The following is a 17,104-nucleotide window of genomic DNA, read 5'->3' as shown; positions in this document are numbered from 1 at the left end:
TCTGTGGCTCCCAAACTCTCAGATGTTCTCCTGGCATCTCCCAGTTGGGTAATGCCAATGAAGAATTTTCAACTGAAATACACTGGATTCTGACCCTGGCCTGGCTGACACCAGGGGATGAGAGGGCAATGTGAGGGAGAACCATAGGCCCTGGCCTACCACCTCCTGGCATAGCTGAAGGTGTAACACTTAGGGTGCTTATCTCAGAACCTCTTAGTGCCAGGTCATGGCAGCCACAAAGGTTGAGTTGTGTTGGGACAGGTCAGAGCTAGTGGCAGCACAGCCATTGTTTCATTGTCTCCCCCACCCCTCTTGCCTTCCTTCAGCTCCTGAAGCTCCAGACAGACCTACCATCTCCATGGCATCTGAGACATCAGTCTACGTGACCTGGATTCCCCGAGGGAATGGTGGATTCCCCATTCAGTCTTTCCGAGTGGAGTATAAGAAGCTGAAGAAAGTGGGGGACTGGATTCTTGCAACCAGTGCCATTCCACCTTCACTGCTCTCAGTGGAGATCACCGGCCTGGAGAAGGGTAGGGAACCACATTTTGCATAATACTCTGGCTGGTCTCTAGCCTTCTGGCAGAGAACATAGGAGCTCTAGAAACTTTCCTTTCCTCTTTGTGCAGCCTCCATCATGCTCATGGGCATGTTCTTGATGGTACCTCAGTGCCACAAGCTTCTTTCGGTTTCTCTTACTAAGAGGTCCTGTGAGGCTTGGTTTGGGGCAGGGCTGCCAAGAAGATCTCTTACGGTTTGGGTCCTGGTTGGACTTTGGGATACGGGGGGAAAACTAAGTATTTCCTTGTTCTTGAGATGAGGAAGTATCTCTTTAACAGGCACCTCCTACAAGTTTCGGGTCCGGGCTCTGAACATGCTGGGGGAGAGTGAGCCCAGTGCGCCCTCACGGCCATACATGGTGTCAGGCTACAGTGGCCGTGTGTATGAAAGGCCTGTTGCCGGCCCTTACATCACCTTCACTGACGCTGTCAATGAGACCACCATCATGCTCAAATGGATGGTAAGTGGGTCTATTCAGAGTCCTGTGGGGACATGGGACTGGACTTCAGGTTGCACGGGGCAAATCATTCTTCTTCAAAGATAGATCCTCCCAGTAAATGCTCCTTCTCCTCTGTACCTGAATACACAGCCAGAGAAACTCACCCCTACAATACCCGGGACATTCAGAGCCCTCAGTGGAGAAACGGCAGTTTGGTTTCTTGTCTTTACAAACCAAGGGACCTCTGAGCTATATGCTCTATGAGTGATCTCTATAGCATCCTTAGATGAGTCTCAGGAATACCACCAGAGGTGTCTGCAGGGCCCCCCCCAGCCAATTTTACTTTGTTCATTTGTATTTTCATATATTGAATTATCATTGGTTTATAATATTACAGAATATCAAATGTTAAGCAGTGTGTGAAATTGTCATCCACCACCAGAGTCCCATGCCCTCCCACCACCGAAGAGAACCCTCTGCCTCTTTCTCCTACCTCTCTTCCCTTTTCTTATGACAACCACCATAGTTGACACTGATTCTAGAACTAGTTTTGTTGTCTTTTGCCAGTTCTTTTGCTTAATCAATCAAAGTAATTCAATGTCCAAATATAAGTGGATTCTTCAGAAAACTTTTACTTCTTTATTTCATGCAGCATAATCACAAAACACATTTGTTTCATCCTAAAAGGCAGTTTCAGCTTTAATTGCAGATTAGTATTCTATTTCTATAGCCATATTTCTGTTGTCTTAGCCAATCAGCTGTCTCTGAGGCACTTAGGTTGAGTCCAGGTTTTGGCTACTAGTAACTTGGCCTATTTGGCATGAATTTTAGACTCTTGGCTGGAGTAAAATTTTTACACACCCATGGTGCTGCTCATGGTGAATTTTTTCCTCTGTTGTCAACTCATTTGTCAATTTTATTCTTTACAGTATATCCCAGCAAGTAACAACAATACTCCCATCCATGGCTTTTATATCTATTATCGACCAACAGACAGTGATAATGACAGTGACTACAAGAAAGATATGGTGGAAGGTGAGATCATTTATGTAAATAGTTTCCTGCACTGGCAAGGGTGCATTAGATGTTGGTAAAAATGTAACCTGAGCTGGAGTGTCCAGTGTTCTTGACTTTGGGTCTATCAGTTCATAAGCCTATGTACTTCATTTCATGGTGAAGGAACAACAGGAGTTGGAAGTGGGGATACCTAGAATAGTCATTCCACTGTTTCCTACCCCATATCCCTCTGTGCCTGTCAGTGGCACCAGGGCACACATCATGCATAGGCCTAACTGATTTGGGGGACAAATCAGACGCTGTGATCTTATATGCCACATTACATGCTGCGCTCTTCCTCTTTTTCTCAGGAGATAGATATTGGCACTCGATCAGCCACCTGCAGCCAGAGACCTCCTATGACATTAAAATGCAGTGCTTCAATGAAGGAGGGGAAAGTGAGTTCAGCAATGTGATGATCTGTGAAACCAAAGGTGAGTCTCTTTGGATTCACTGCTTTTTTCCCTGCTATTTCTAGTCCATAAGAGTGTGTGTGTGTGTGTGCTTGTTTGTATAGTTTTCTTGTCCAAATACCCTCAAGTACCCCTCATTCATTGTCATGTTTAATCCATTCATTTGTCTATTCATCATCTATAAGGATGAATTATTCCAATCATAATGACTTGGGGGTGCATAGGAATAAATTTATGGGCTACAATTCATTTTTAAGTAGGAAATTTCCTATAAGCACTTAATTCCTATGATAATACTTAGTACTTATGCTGGCTGGTTTATTTAACAATAGCCCATGAGATTGCAAAGAAAACTGAGCATAAGGAAATTAGTGTCACAGCCCATTGATGGTAACACATGCTTTGGGCCAGGTTCATCCAAGTACAAAACCAGATACTTTCTGCCCATAAACATATTAAATATATTCATGCTATAAGTTAATATTTGTCTATAAATCAGGTGCCTAGATCACTCTTATTTTCACTTTGCAAATATGCATAGTTAGAAGGAGGTCACAAAGGACTAGGAATGGAGATTTGGGGGTGGAAGGAAGTTTTCCTGTTATTGGTTATAGTAGTCTTTGCTTTTAGTAGTGTTGGTTGCTTACCAAATCCTATTGACAGTCTCTGCTATCTACTTCCTGCCCTCTTCTGTCACATAGGGTGAATTGAAAAGGCAGGTATATGCATAGCTATTAAATTTGTATTCAGGGACTAAAACAGACTTCTCAAAGGTTTCGGGTGGCTTTGAAATGGGGAGTGACCTTGGAGAGGAACCTGAAAGTAGCTCTGAACAGGGCTGAGGTACCTGGCAACATCTGTGTCTACCTTCTGATATCCCAGTGCCAAACCACTTGATTCTTCATGTTTTACATAGTCAGACATTCCCCACCCTGCTCTAGATAGTTGGCATGTAAGGCACTTGGAAGAATGATACAGATTGGAAAGCTCAAGGAAGAATCCAAGGATGTGGAAGATGTTGGTATGGAGGAGCCTGTGAACTCAGCAATAGAAATGGGTCATTGTTGATTTTCTCATTGAGAAAGATCATTAGTAACTATTCAAAAATGGACTAAATGATAGTCCAGTCTGGTGCCTGCCTTGCACATATGGTCAGCCACGGTTCAATTCCTGGAATACCATATGGTTCTCCAAGCCCACCAGGAGTGATTCTTGAGCACAGAGCCAGGAGTAAATCCTGAGCACTTATGGGTGTGGCCTCCCAAAAAGAACAACAACAAAAAAGATTAGGGTTTTATCCCTAGCACCCCATATAGTCCCCCAAGCACTGCCAGGAATTAAGTCCTGAGTACAAAGCCAGCAGTAATTCTTGAGCATTTCCAGGTGTGACCCCCCAAAATATGCAAAAAATAACAACAGAGAATGGATTGAGGGAGAGCACTGAGTTTGTGAAATCAAAAGAGAGAAGAGGGGTAGATTTTAGTCTCTGAAGCAGGGTGAATAGAACCAGAGCCTGCAGGTACATGGTGTTACAGGGATAATCCATATACACTTCAAACAGTGGATAATCAGTTCTCCACTGGTTGAAGTGGGGTGGACCAGCAGGGAACGAGCTTTTCTACATGATCCAAATATGGGGATTCCACCTGGAGACAGGCTGAGTCTGAGACATTAAGATGCTAGGGTCCCTGTAACATCCCTCCTATACTCTTGCTCAGAGTCTGTTGGTGAGGTTACTAACTGGCAGTATCACGGTGTAGGTTGAAACCCTGGGAACAGAGGATGTGACACAGGAAAAGTGTAGACTTACAGTGACCTGGGAGAAGGCAACCTGAGAAAGCGTCTATCACTATCTGGGGTAGAGTGCAGGGTACTCTCAGGAGACTGTGACCTTAGGGAGTAAGAGATCTGGGGAAGCAGTTAATAATGTCTGACAATAACAGCAAAGGCCAGAGAGGGCATCTGTACTCTTGGAACTGATGTCTCCTGGGTCTGTCCTGCGGTATGGGGCAGGTGGGCAGCTCCAAACATCTATCCCCCTGTTCCACATGTAGAAATGTAGTAGTAATTATAGCTTATATAGTTGTTCACATCTCTGAACAGCAGTTTCCTGGGTAAATTCTTCCATTTCCAGATCTTCAGCTGGTTTTACATATTTTGTTCCAAAAGTTTACCACCTGTTCTTTTAGAAAAAAAACGTGACCACTCCCACCCAAAGAGCCATATTGATTTTTGTGCTTATCTCACAAATATCTCAGGTTAAGTCACTTGTTTTCCCCAGGATCTATGAAGTCAAAGCACCCCACACACCCCATTTGCTGTGAAGGAAATACCAGAAAAATATATGCTAAAGTGAGTTTTCTCCATTACAGCTCGCAAGTTTTCTGGTCAGGCTGGACGGCTCCCACCCCCTACTCTGATGCCGCCCCAGCCGCCACCTCCTGAAACCATAGAGCGTCCCATAGGTACTGGGGCCATGGTGGCGCGGTCCAGTGACCTGCCATATCTGATTGTCGGGGTCGTCCTGGGCTCTATCGTCCTCATCATCGTCGCCTTCATCCCCTTCTGCCTGTGGAGGGCCTGGTCTAAGCAGAGTGAGTGAGCGGCCTGCCTGGGCATGGTGTGGGAGGGAGTCCCACTGGGAGGAGAGGGAGACTGCCTTGCCCCTAACAAGCAGTGTCCCCATTCACATTCCCTGGAGTTCATACTCCTGGAGACTCCCAAGGGTTGGAAGAGAGTCAGAGATTCCAAATTGGCCCCTTCCTCTCATCTCATGAATCTGGGCAGATGGAGAAGGAAAAGAAGTAGAAGTCTGTCTTGTCCCTATGTGTTTCAGGGAGCTCCTTATTTACCTGGGTACAGCATCTTTTCATGACTAAAGTTGATGCCTCAACTATCTATTCTTACTTAAGATTCTCTATCTCCTCTGGGTTTGTGCTGGCTTTGGACTGGATAAACTGATTTACATCTGCTAATTTTAAGTGACAACACGTTTTTCCACCTTGCCACATCTACCTATTGTTCCTTCTCCTCCATTCTTCCTCTAGATGCTTACCTTTATGTCTCCTGATCCTTATGCCTGAAGAATAAGAATATTTTTAATCAATCTTACTAGGGAGAGGGGGCACAGAGAGAGAATACAGCACATAGGGCACTTGCCTTGCTGTACACAACAGACCCAGGTTTAATCCCAGCACCCTTTGTGGTACTCCAAGTCCTGCCAGGAGTGATCATTGAGTGCAGAACCAGATGTAAATCCCAAGCACTGCTGGGTGTGCCCCCCCCCCCAAAAAAAAAAAAAAAAAACCTGTAGCAGAAAGGAATGAGTAAATAATTGTCAGAAAACATCTGAAAGGATGTTTTCATCCCTGGATTATAGCCATCTTCCTTCCTATCTAATTTTGACACTCAATGTTCAGAATATCTTGAGATTCATGTGGGACTTTTCCAAGCAGCTTCATTGTCCCCACCATACCTCTATCTTTCTCTTTTTCCAGAACATACAGCAGATCTTGGATTTCCCCGAAGTGCCCTGCTAACCTCCTCTTGCCAGTACACAATGGTACCACTAGGAGGCCTCCCAGGTCACCGAGCTGGTGGCCAGCCCTACCTCAATGGCACCAATGGACGCACCTGTGCCAATGGGGTACATGTGACCAGGGGCTGTCCTGCAGCCACCATGGGCTACCCAGGCATGAAACCTCAGCAGCACTGCCCCGGAGAGCTCCAGCAGGTAATGAGTAAAGGGCCAGCAGGGTAGAGGTTATTGTCTAGCAAAGGGTTGGGTTACTTGGGGACAGAGGGTGGGGGGAACACCCTTCTTTTTAGTCTCTAATTCTTGCCTTGGCTCAGGCTTTCTTTAGGTAGAGAAGCTCATTCCTGTTAGTTACTTAAGAGGTGTGACCTTTTCGTTTCTTTTTTATTTTCATCAGCGGGATGACAGCAGAAGCCTGCTGAGGCAGACCGTGGTTGGCAAAGGCTATGAGCCTCATTGTCACCAGATTCCCAGGTAATCATCCCTCCCACTCTTGCTGCCACTCCTGTGCCCAGAGCTCATCCCATTAGCTTCCAAAATCCAATGTCATTCCCTGAGTAGCATGTAGCAGTAGGATGTAGATGGGCCATTTAGACTCCTTCCCTTGTTTGGCAGCCAGAGTGGCACAGGCACTTTGTCTACAGGCCTATGCACCCTGGACTCTCTGCTCTCTCACACACTCAGCACCCACAGAAAATCCAATGGACATGGGTTAGAATTGTCTGTGGAGGGCTGGAGAGATAGTATCTGTAGGTAGGGTATACTTGCCTTGCATGTGGTGGATCTGAGTTCAATCCTTCATACCCCCTATGGTCCCCTGAGCACTGTCAGGAGTAATTCTTGTGTGCAGAGCCAAGAGTAATCCCCAAGCATGCTGAATGTGGCCTCAAAACCGAAAATAGGGGGAAAAAATTCCCATAGGAGACAGTTCTATGGCACTCTTGATTTTGAATAGCCTCGCTGAGCCCTGACACCCCAGATGGGACAGCCACAGGACCAATGAGGAGACAACTGACTGCTTCGTGTTGACACCCCATCTGGTCTTGTGCATGCAGGGGTCCTGAGTTCAGCACTGAGGAGGATTCTTGCTTGTACCCGCTACCCGGCAACTCCACTCACCAGCTGCTGCAGCCCTGCCAGGACCGCTGTCCCCCTGAGCAGCATATTGCCACCACTGGACACCCTGCAAAGAAGAGTATATCCTCCAGTTCTGGGTTGGAGGCCACGTGGGACCCCCTTTTCCACCCAGGTGTGTGCCCAGGGCAGGTCACTAAATAATCTGGAAACAATAGAAAATTGGTAGGCAGGCCCAGGCATATCTTAGAGAAGGGTTGTCAGAGGCCCTGCTTGGTAAGGAACCCTCAGAGTTTCCATAAAGGACATAAAAGCAGCAGAGGGCAGGTCACCCCTTTCTGTAGTAAAGACCCAACAGGGCCACTACGGGCATGTCCTACTCCCACATGTATCCTCCAGGCTGGGAAAAAAAAAGACACTTCTCATATCAGAGATGCCATTTGGTGTCTGTTTTTCAAGAGTATTCACAAATCCCTACAGGTTCTCATAAACCAAGAGACATTCTCTAATCACTCCCAAATACCTTGCTTTGTTGGATCTTGTCTCTTAATTAAGGACTGAAGTTACATCAGTCATTAACAAACCAGATTCTCAAAAACATCATCACTGACACTCTGTGTTTCCACAGATCTTTTTCTTCATGGGGTTCAAAACACAGAGGTGGCTCTTCACCACTGTTTTCTCTTGTCCCAATCTTTTGGAAAACAGTAGATAACTGGGTTAGGGAATGAATAGATAAACCTTCGTTTCCATGGCTTGGATGTCTACTGAGCAGAGTCTGGACTGTTTCTGGGAGGAGAACTTCTAAAATGTGGGTAGGCAGGCATCTTATCGAGTCAGAATCATTAAACTAGACCCCCTGGCTCTGCAGAGAATAAGTGTGTGTGAGACCATCATGGCCAGCCCAAGTCCATAAATAAAAGCAGGGCTCTCCTCCATCTCTCATAGGAAAAATGAACTGCAGAACACAAGTTGCTCTCATCTCACAGTATAATGGAGGGATATGGCTCATGAATCCTCCTTGTACCTGAGAGACCTGAGACAGCATGAAGGAAGGCCCCTATCACAGTTGGTGGGGATGGGTGGGGGCCTGTTTCTCTATTTCAGTGACCCATGTAATGAGCTCCCATCTCAGCCAGAGGTGAACCTGCAGCTCTGAGTGATATTCTCCCAGCCAAGCTGGATTTTAATGCTTCTCATTTCTCTCTCCCCTCAGGAACCCCATGTTGCCTGGGTCTGGTACCGGTTGAAGAGGTAGACAGTTCTGAATCCTGCCAAGTGGGGGGAGACTGGTGTCCCCAGCGCCCCATGGGGACATATGTGGGGCAGGAACTTGGGTTACAGCTTTCCCCCAGTCCACCACTGCATGTGTCTTTTGAAACTCCACCTCCCACAATTTAGGGCTGAATGAAGCTGGTATCCCAGAAAGACTATATTGTTATTTTAAAGAAGAAGCAGAAAATGGTATTTATTTTTCTATAATAGCCATATTTATATATTTATGCACTTGTAAATAAATGTATTTTTTATATGTATAATTCTGGAGAGACAGAAGGACTCTTACCCATTGAGGTAGGAGAGGGAAAAACTAAGAAGCTACGAGAGAACATGAGTCAGCAGGGAGAGGGGAAGGCGGCAGGTGCATGGAGCAGCTGACCAAAGGAAGAGTCTAACTGTTGGTGAAGGCCACATGAGAGATGCCAGAGCCTTGCATGATAGGCTGGAGACACACGTGCAGGTTGTGAATCTGGTCTAGGGGAACCATTTTCAGAAGATGCCATGAAGATAGACTAAGATTGTACTCTAAGCATTATAAATACTATAAGCATTAACAAACTTTCCAGAATCAATAATCTGTGGCAACATATCTCTGTAAAAACAAACAGTGTAACTTCTAAATAAATGTTTAGTCTTCATCTTAGTTATGTCTGAGTCAGTCGTCTCTGTGGCAAGATTCATTCTTTGGGTAGTGGAAGAAATCACCCATGTGTGATGTTTTCAGTTCCATTGAAAGATGAGGTTCGGGCGTCCGCGGCGGGCTGGCGGGCGGCCCTTGAGCGTTGGAGCCCCAGATCGCTGCCTGCCTGCCTGCCTGCCTGCCGTGATTTTGCTCCAAGCGAGCCTCGCCTGGCTTTTTCAGCTGCCTTGGGGTGCTGCTTGGGGAGTACAGAATCATGTCGGACCTGCTACTCCTGGGCCTGACTGGAGGCCTGATGCTTCTGCTGTTGCTGACACTGCTGGCCTTTATGGGGTACTCAGGGTTGCTGGCGGAGGTCAGAGTGAGTGCTGGTTCACCACCCATCCACAATGTTACTGTGGCCTACAAGTACCACAAGGGATCCTATGGCGAGACAGGGCCACTTTTTACGGAGAGCTGCAGCATTGCTCCGAAACTCCGCTCCATCGCCGTCTACTATGACAACCCCCACATGGTGCCCTCTGAGAAGTGCCGCTGTGCAGTAGGCAGCATCCTGAGTGAAGGTGAGGAGTCACCCTCCCCAGAACTCATATAACTCTACCAGAAATATGGCTTCAAGGTGTTCTCCTTCCCGGCACCCAGCCATGTGGTAACAGCTACATTCCCCTACACCACCACTTTGTCCATCTGGTTGGCGGCCCGCCGGGTCCATCCTGTCCTCAACACCGATATCAAGGATCGGAAACTGTGTGCCCATCCTCGGCTGGAGATCTATCAGCAAGACCAGATCTACTTCATGTGTCCTCTGGCACGACAGGGGGACTTCTATGTGCCTGAGGTGAAGGAAATGGAGCGGAAAAACCGGGGCCCCGTGGAGGCCAGTGATGCCCAGGTGGATGGCACAGGAACTGACACCATGAGTGACACGAGTTCTGTGAGCCTGGAGGTGGGTCCTGGCAGCCGGGAGACCTCAGCAGCTACGCTGTCCCCTGGGGTGAGCGGCCGCGGCTGGGACGATGGTGACACCCGCAGTGAGCACAGCTACAGCGAGTCTGGCTCAAGTGGCTCATCTTTCGAGGAGCTGGACCTGGAGGGCGAGGGACCTCTGGGGGACCCAAGACTGAACCCTGAGGCTGAGCCCCAGGGTGCCGTCAAGTGGTCCCGGGAGCCCAGCACCCCTGAGAAGGGTGAGGAGTAACCGTTGGCCCGCTCCTTTCTGTGGTGCCGTTGCTGTGGAACTAAGCTGTGGAACTCTCCAACCGTCTTCCTCCTCCACCTCCCTGGTCCCTATTGGGCAGGATCTTCCAGGGGGTCGTGACTTCCGCTGTCCTGGACCTCTAGCTAAGCCTTCTCCTCACTGCCCTCTTGGATCCCTGGGTCAGAGGAGCCAAAAACTGTCTTCCGCACTCAGCCCCCGAGGCTGCCACCCTGTTACATCTTTTTCAGATTCACATTGGAGCTTCCAGAAACCAGAATAAAGCAAATGATTTTCTTGTTTCAAAAAAAAAAATAAAATAAAAAAAATATAGTATATCCTAGATTCATTTAGAACTAACTAATCCAAGCAAAATTAAGAAAATTTTAAATCTGAACTTAATTTTAGTAGATACTGTAGACTAAGTTGCCAAAGGCAAAATTAAGATGAATGGAGAAAAAGGTGATAGACAGATGGATAAATAGATAGATGATAGAAAGGTGATAGACAGATGGATAAATAGATAGATGATAGACAGACTGATAGGTAAGGTAGATAGTTAAATTAAAACATATAACTGGATGTAAGTACATACAGAAAGACTTCTAGAGATGATTTTATCAAAGACATAAAGACTACATAAATGCACAGTATTTAGGATTCTCAAAATGTCTAGATACTACCTGGAAGGACATTAGATACTGGGCTGAGATAGAAATGACTCATCACCACTAATATTGCTGGTTGTTTAATAGAAAATCGCTTAGCATCAGTTTGGTATGGTATAATATGGTAGCCAATATCCAAGTATCACTATTTGGGAGGGGGGTGTCACACTCAGCAATGCTCAGGGGTTACTGGCTCTGTTACTCCTGGCTCAGAAATCACTCCTGGCAGGGTGTGAGGACCATAGGGGATGCCGGGATTCAAACCACCTTCCATCTTGGATCTGCTGCATGCAAAGCTGTGCTATTTCTCCAGCTCCCAGAGATCACTATTTAAATTTAAATATTATAATCTATTCATTTCCCTAGTCATCTTCATAATTTTTTTAAATGGCCGTATATAGTTAATACATTTCAAATTGGGTAACGGACATCTAAAGTCAACTCCAATAAATTAAAATAGGGTTGTTCAATTTGACAGGTTTTATTGTAGATGAATCTAAAAAATACAAAATAAAACAAAGCAAAACCAAAAACAAATCACTGACTCACTTGTGTTCACAAAATACTATAAGAATTGAGAAATAAATTATGTTTCTATGCTGCCAAAAAAAAAAAAGAAAAAAAGAAAGATGAGGTTCGCAAAAGGTAATGCTTCTTTTTTTTGAGCATTCAGTGTCAGTCATGTCTTTATGAGTGCTTTGCCCTTGAGTCAATAGGGAATTGTGGACTCGTTGCAGAAGGAGCAGGTCCCCACACTTCTGTTACTGTCTCACCATGAGACAAAGCTCTGGTCATATCAAGAGAATGAAACTACTTCTCTAGATGTGTGAAAGACACAAATTTCTCTCCAAATACTGTATAGTGAAGAGCAATATCTACACATGAACATGTGGTGCCTGTTAAAACCAACTTCTTTTCTACATGAAGATATACCCCCATTATCAGAGAAATGGACTTAAAAGGAGTTCTTTAAAATCAACATTTATTATTGTCATCCAACCACAAGATCAACCTTTTATGTGAAACTAAAGGACTACTGAAGCTTGCATTAAAAGCCCTACTGAAATCTAGACAATACATTTCTAAAAACAGTTGCGTTACAGATAAAATGCCACATTGTGATCACCTACTTGATAAAAGTAAACTATTTGAATAAGCTCTTTGGAAAACTGGGAAATGATTATCAGGATAAGTTCCCCCTCTGCTGGCAAGAAGAAGCACAGCGTCTGTAATATAGATGGCTCTTTTACATGAAAACAGCTAAAACAATACTTTACATATTTTATGAAATAGTCTAAGGAATATGTAAATGATCAGAAAAGGAGAAGCAGAGGAAAAAAGGAAAAGGAAGATGTGACTTCATATCTAATCTGGCATTCAGAGCCTGATCTGCACTCTAGAGCTCACTTCACTAACCCAAGGACCTTTCCAACTTATATTAAATATACCTTCTAATACATTAGTTTTAAATATAGTTCTCTATTTCTTTTAACTCCTTAATAATCCAAAACAGCTGTGGAAGTGATTGTGGTAAACAGCAAAAGTGATATGAAAATTGGTCCCCTAACCCAGCCTCAGCTAGAATCATAACAATAGTTTTAGCCCTCACATACTCTTTCCTATAGATCTGCAGAGCCCTGAATTGAAGGTGATCTGTTCTGTAGAGGGAGATGATCAGTAACATCTGAGAGGTGCAGCTCTGATTTCCACTGACTACTTAATTCCTGAATCAAATGTGTTATCCTATAAGTTTCCGAATTAGGCCCAAACAGAAGTGACTACTAGTGATGTGTTTCAAGTGGAATGTAAATCTATTTCATCATTTCTCAGTGTATATTAAAAGAAGCAAACGAACCAAGTGGAATGTGAAAAATAAAATAACATATGACCTGCACTGACCTGAATGCTTGATATAATGTCAGATTTTCAGAGAAAAGCTTCTTTTATGAATCATTTTGCAAAGCCCATTCTCTAGTTCCACTCAGAGCCAAGGCATTGGCTAAAACTAGTTGATTCAGAAGACAGACTATTTGTTGTTTTCTGCTCTCTGGAGTTTTATCTGTCTGATTGCTGAAACAATGTCAAAATCCTAAAGTACTCTTCTTATTCTTACATTTTACTGGAAAAATAGTTTGTCCTTTTTCTTGTGTCCTTAGGAATACTTAATTACATCAGAGTTGGCTTTCCGAAGAAAAAGGGGAGTTTCCTCATGGATGACTAATGATGGTTTTCCTGGCCAAAGGGCCAAGAATTGCAAATACTCAAAAGCAACTTTTTCTAAAATGAGATATTTTATCTATTCTTTCTTGCACTTTTAAGATGTAACCTTCTAAGAATTAGTATTTAATATATTTGATTCCAAATATACCTAAATTAGTTTATCTCAATATAATATGTGTTAATATAGTATGTAATGTTATATATTATGTTTAATATATAATTATTAGCAATCAGTGTTCAGATAACTAAATTGAGAAAAATCAAAACTACATGACTAGACTGGTTTTAGATATTAAGATAAATTTTTTGATATTTGGATAAGTTAATGCTAAAATTAAGACAAGTGACAGTGTAGCAAAGCTTTGGTGACTTGTATATCAGATATCCCGAACAGATTTGAGAAAACAGCAAGCTTAAAAGTCCATGGACTACCTCTAGTTCTGTGTTGGAGCTTGAATGGGTGGAAGGATTCTACCACTTTTCCTGCGTAAATGAGCAATTTCTTCTTTTAAGGCCAAAATTCTTTCTGCCTGGAATTTGATCAACTGTTTGGTCTTCTCTCTTGCCACAATGTCTGCTTTCCGAAGCCCCTGGAAGGCATTGCCCTGTTGAGAGATAACATCTCTTTCAGCTTTAAGCATCGTTTGGAATGTAAACATTTCCTCCTTTTAGCTATGTTAGGAGGGCCTACGTCAATTTTCCACAGCTACTGCTTCTTATTATAAGTAGTTTTCAATAGTAAACAAATATCTGCCATTAGAAATATGTTTCTCAGGCCCGGAGAGATAGCACAGCGGCGTTTGCCTTGCAAGCAGCCAATCCAGGACCAAAGGTGGTTGGTTCAAATCCCAGTGTCCCGTATGGTCCCCCGTGCCTGCCAGGAGCTATTTCTGAGCAGACAGTCAGGAGTGAAACCTGAGCACTGCCGGGTGTGGCCCAAAAACCAAAAAAAAAAAAAAAAAGCAGAAATATGTGTCTCTGGGCTAATGAAAAAAATGAGAAAAATACAGATTCTGTAGAGATGGGAAAAACACCAACTGTCAGCTACGTGTAACTTGGAGGATTGACTGCATTAGAATCACAAAATATAAGCTATCTTCCTTTTATATCCCAAGAGAAATATTCTAATTTCCTTCTTTATTTTTATTTACTTATTTTTGGGGCCACACCTGGCAACACTCAGGGTTTACTCCTGGCTTTGCACTGGTGATGCTGGAGGGAACCATATGGGATGGATGTCAGGGATCAAACCCAAGTTGGCTGCATGCAAGAAAGTGCTCTACCTGATGAACTATAGTTCCTGTCCCCCCTTTTTTACATTTTACAGCTTTTCTTTACATCTTTCCTTGTCCAGTCACCTTCTCACATCACTTTCTTTGCCATACCAACCTAATTTTCTGTTTTATGTACTATCAAAAAGCAACCTTACATTACTATTTATCAGATTGAACCATCTGCAATGTATATTTGGCCACTTTACCCTAAAGAAGAAAAAGTTTCACAGTTTGACTTATGCTTATTTGATAGGTATGTCTTGCTAGATATTTATTTCAGTGAATTAATGCTTAAGGAATAACACTTTGACTTGAGAGCTCTTAAGGATGTGACATGCAGAGCTGTGGCCTTCAATCTTTTTATACCTTTAGATTAGTACCTATCTACATACATCTATGGACTAGCAGTTATAGCCCTATGGCAGACCAGTGATTTTTCAACCTTTGTAAAGGTTGAAACTGGTCCAGCAGTTGGAGGATAATTGGTAGAGAACAACAGTAGCTCTAGTGTGACTTGTAAGGGACTTCAAAGAATTTTGAAGAATGAAGGACCCATTCAACCTCAATCATGTTTCCAGGCTTCATAGTGAGTGCAAATACTCTTTTGTGGAATATATTGTTTTCATTGGGATTTTGGTTACCTAATTGCTGTATGTAATATCCCAGCTTGTTACTTTGAAATCACTTTAACTTTGTTCTCCTCCTCCTCACTATATCTAATCAAATTTAGACTATCCATGCTTTAAAATGTCCTCACATTTTGTTTTCTTTCTCATCATCTATATCCCAGTTCCTGTGTAGATTTTTGCATAAGCGTAATTGCAGTGGATTTGGTGTTGGAGGCAGGCAGTGTGGATTAAAAAAAAACAACAACAACAAAACAAAAAACAACTAGGTATGAGAACCTGAGTAAGTTATTCTATCTTTTGTAAAGAAGTGTTTATTAAAAGATAATTTTGTGATGAGATATATAATTTATTCTCCCATTCATCTGATTCCTACATCTGACTCTCCAATGTATCTGGACTTCAGATTAAGTAATAAAGCAAATCAAGTCAATAAAGGTTCTCTGACTTACTACTCTGAAAATTTGGAACACTGTGCCTTGATTCTTCAAAGATATTTTTCAATGGATAAAAGGTCTTCCTTCATCTAGTCCTCCTCTTATAGCTTTAATTATAAACACTTCAAATCCCCCTGCTGTTTTTTTTGTACTAGTAATGGTTCCCTGCCTCAGATTCTACCTCCTTGAGAGGTTTGTGTAGCCTGCTGGGCCTCCTTCCCCCAGAGTTTCTAACTCAGTGGATTTGGTGTGGGGCCAAGAAATACTGCATTTTTTAATTTATTCCTGAGGTGATATGGATTATTTTCTTCAGAGAACCAGTTTGAGAGTCATTGGTTCAGACCTTTCCAAGGAGCTCACAGACACCATTGTAAGAATATGACACATCTTCAGGACTTTTATTAAACTTTTATTAAACTTTCCCGTTCAAGCATCCTTTTGTCTAAGAAATACAACATGGTAAACACTGCAGCAAACACTTCAGATTCATTATGTGTTTGATTTTGAATTTTTCTTTAATCTATGTTAAGGAACTTTTGTTGTTGCCAATATTTTGCAGTCCCCACATTCAATAATCTGAATTTTATGGGATCTTGGCACAAAGTTTAAGCAGCTATGGTTCATTTATGTCAATTATGCCAACTTATGTTTGACACACCCACCTCCCAATATGTTCACTCATTAAGAACCAGGCTTGAATTGGTCAACATTTATTAAACACATTTTCTACCATGATCTTTACAGTGTTAAACTGAGTAAATATTATATAAGAAAAAGGTCGAAAACTTTTTTTTTTTTTTTGGTCACACCCGGCAGCGCTCAGGGCTTACTCCTGGCTCTATACTCAGAAATCGCTCCTGGCAGGCTTGGACCATATGGGATGCCAGAATTTGAACCACCGACCTTCTGCATGCAAGGCAAATGCCTTACCTCCATGCTTATCTCTCCGGCCCCCCAAAAAAGGTAACATGAGAGCTCACAAATCAAGATGCCTACTTCAGGTCAAATGAAATAAATAGGAAATGATTATATGGCGTCAAATGCAGGGTGTATATCAGTATCACTATCTATTCCCAAATAATGTGACCTTTTATCTCTTCATAACCAAGTTAAATTCTTAGATTACTTTTTACTGTATACTTATGGCACCTAAGAGACACAGAAAGGCTAGTCTCTCAGGCTTGCTGTAATGTAGCTGATACTAATTGTCTAGCAACCCTGAGGGTCAGAGGTGACCCTAAAACAGTGCTTCTCAAATAGTGGGGCATGCCCCCCCGGGGGGGGGCGCGAGGCTTCGTTAAGGGGGGGGCAGCGTTTGACCTTGGCAAATACTGTCATAACAAGCTAAACCCCATGCTTATGTCTCTGTATGTCTCTGGAGCTGAGAGTTGCTGTGTCCTGTTTCAAACCCCGCTTCGAAAAGCTGTGCATTGCAAAACGTGCTCATTGTAGCCATTAATCCAGACATCACCTCTGATTAAAAAATCAGCTCAAATTATTTTATATATTTTTGTTTTGCAGGTTAAAGTTTTTTTTAAATAAAGATACTATTTACAGTCGTGCCGGGGGTGCGAAAAATGTTTTCTTCTTCCTAGGGGGGCATGACAGAAAATAATTGAGAAGCACTGCCCTAAATCAAGGTTTGTTAAATATCAGCACTTGAAGTTCTTTGAATAGATACATGAAAT

At 43.2% G+C, this 17,104-nt stretch overlaps 4 protein-coding genes across 5 annotated transcripts in view; 2 read left to right on the top strand and 2 right to left on the bottom strand.

Annotated features, from left to right (window-relative positions):
• The window catches only part of BOC (BOC cell adhesion associated, oncogene regulated), a 39,406-nt gene extending 30,407 nt beyond the window's left edge, over positions 1-8,999 (top strand). For both annotated transcript variants that reach the window (XM_049785751.1, XM_049785750.1), the window contains exons 10-18: positions 327-533; positions 840-1,021; positions 1,930-2,035; positions 2,368-2,490; positions 4,842-5,063; positions 5,967-6,202; positions 6,402-6,478; positions 7,060-7,253; positions 8,295-8,999. In XM_049785751.1, coding sequence (XP_049641708.1) covers positions 327-533; positions 840-1,021; positions 1,930-2,035; positions 2,368-2,490; positions 4,842-5,063; positions 5,967-6,202; positions 6,402-6,478; positions 7,060-7,253; positions 8,295-8,479 — 1,532 coding nt within the window. In that variant the 3' untranslated portion in view covers positions 8,480-8,999. The remainder of the gene's footprint in view (positions 1-326; positions 534-839; positions 1,022-1,929; positions 2,036-2,367; positions 2,491-4,841; positions 5,064-5,966; positions 6,203-6,401; positions 6,479-7,059; positions 7,254-8,294) is intronic.
• The window catches only part of USF3 (upstream transcription factor family member 3), an 869,396-nt gene that overhangs the window by 483,080 nt on the left and 369,212 nt on the right, over positions 1-17,104 (bottom strand). The gene's annotated exons all lie outside the window — the stretch shown is intronic.
• On the top strand, positions 9,119-10,520 carry LOC126026077 (testis-expressed protein 264-like). Its single transcript, XM_049785798.1, is given in 1 exon segment — positions 9,119-10,520. A coding segment is annotated over 1 exon segment (942 nt). The 5' UTR covers positions 9,119-9,252; the 3' UTR covers positions 10,195-10,520.
• The window catches only part of CFAP44 (cilia and flagella associated protein 44), a 124,750-nt gene continuing 121,159 nt past the window's right edge, over positions 13,514-17,104 (bottom strand). The window contains exon 34 of the mRNA XM_049785552.1: positions 13,514-13,684. Within this exon, the coding sequence (XP_049641509.1) occupies positions 13,514-13,684 (171 nt within the window). The remainder of the gene's footprint in view (positions 13,685-17,104) is intronic.

Source organism: Suncus etruscus, chromosome 13 (genome assembly GCF_024139225.1).
Source record: "Suncus etruscus isolate mSunEtr1 chromosome 13, mSunEtr1.pri.cur, whole genome shotgun sequence".
NCBI lineage: Eukaryota > Metazoa > Chordata > Mammalia > Eulipotyphla > Soricidae > Suncus > Suncus etruscus.
This window is presented reverse-complemented; position numbering and strand designations above follow the sequence as displayed.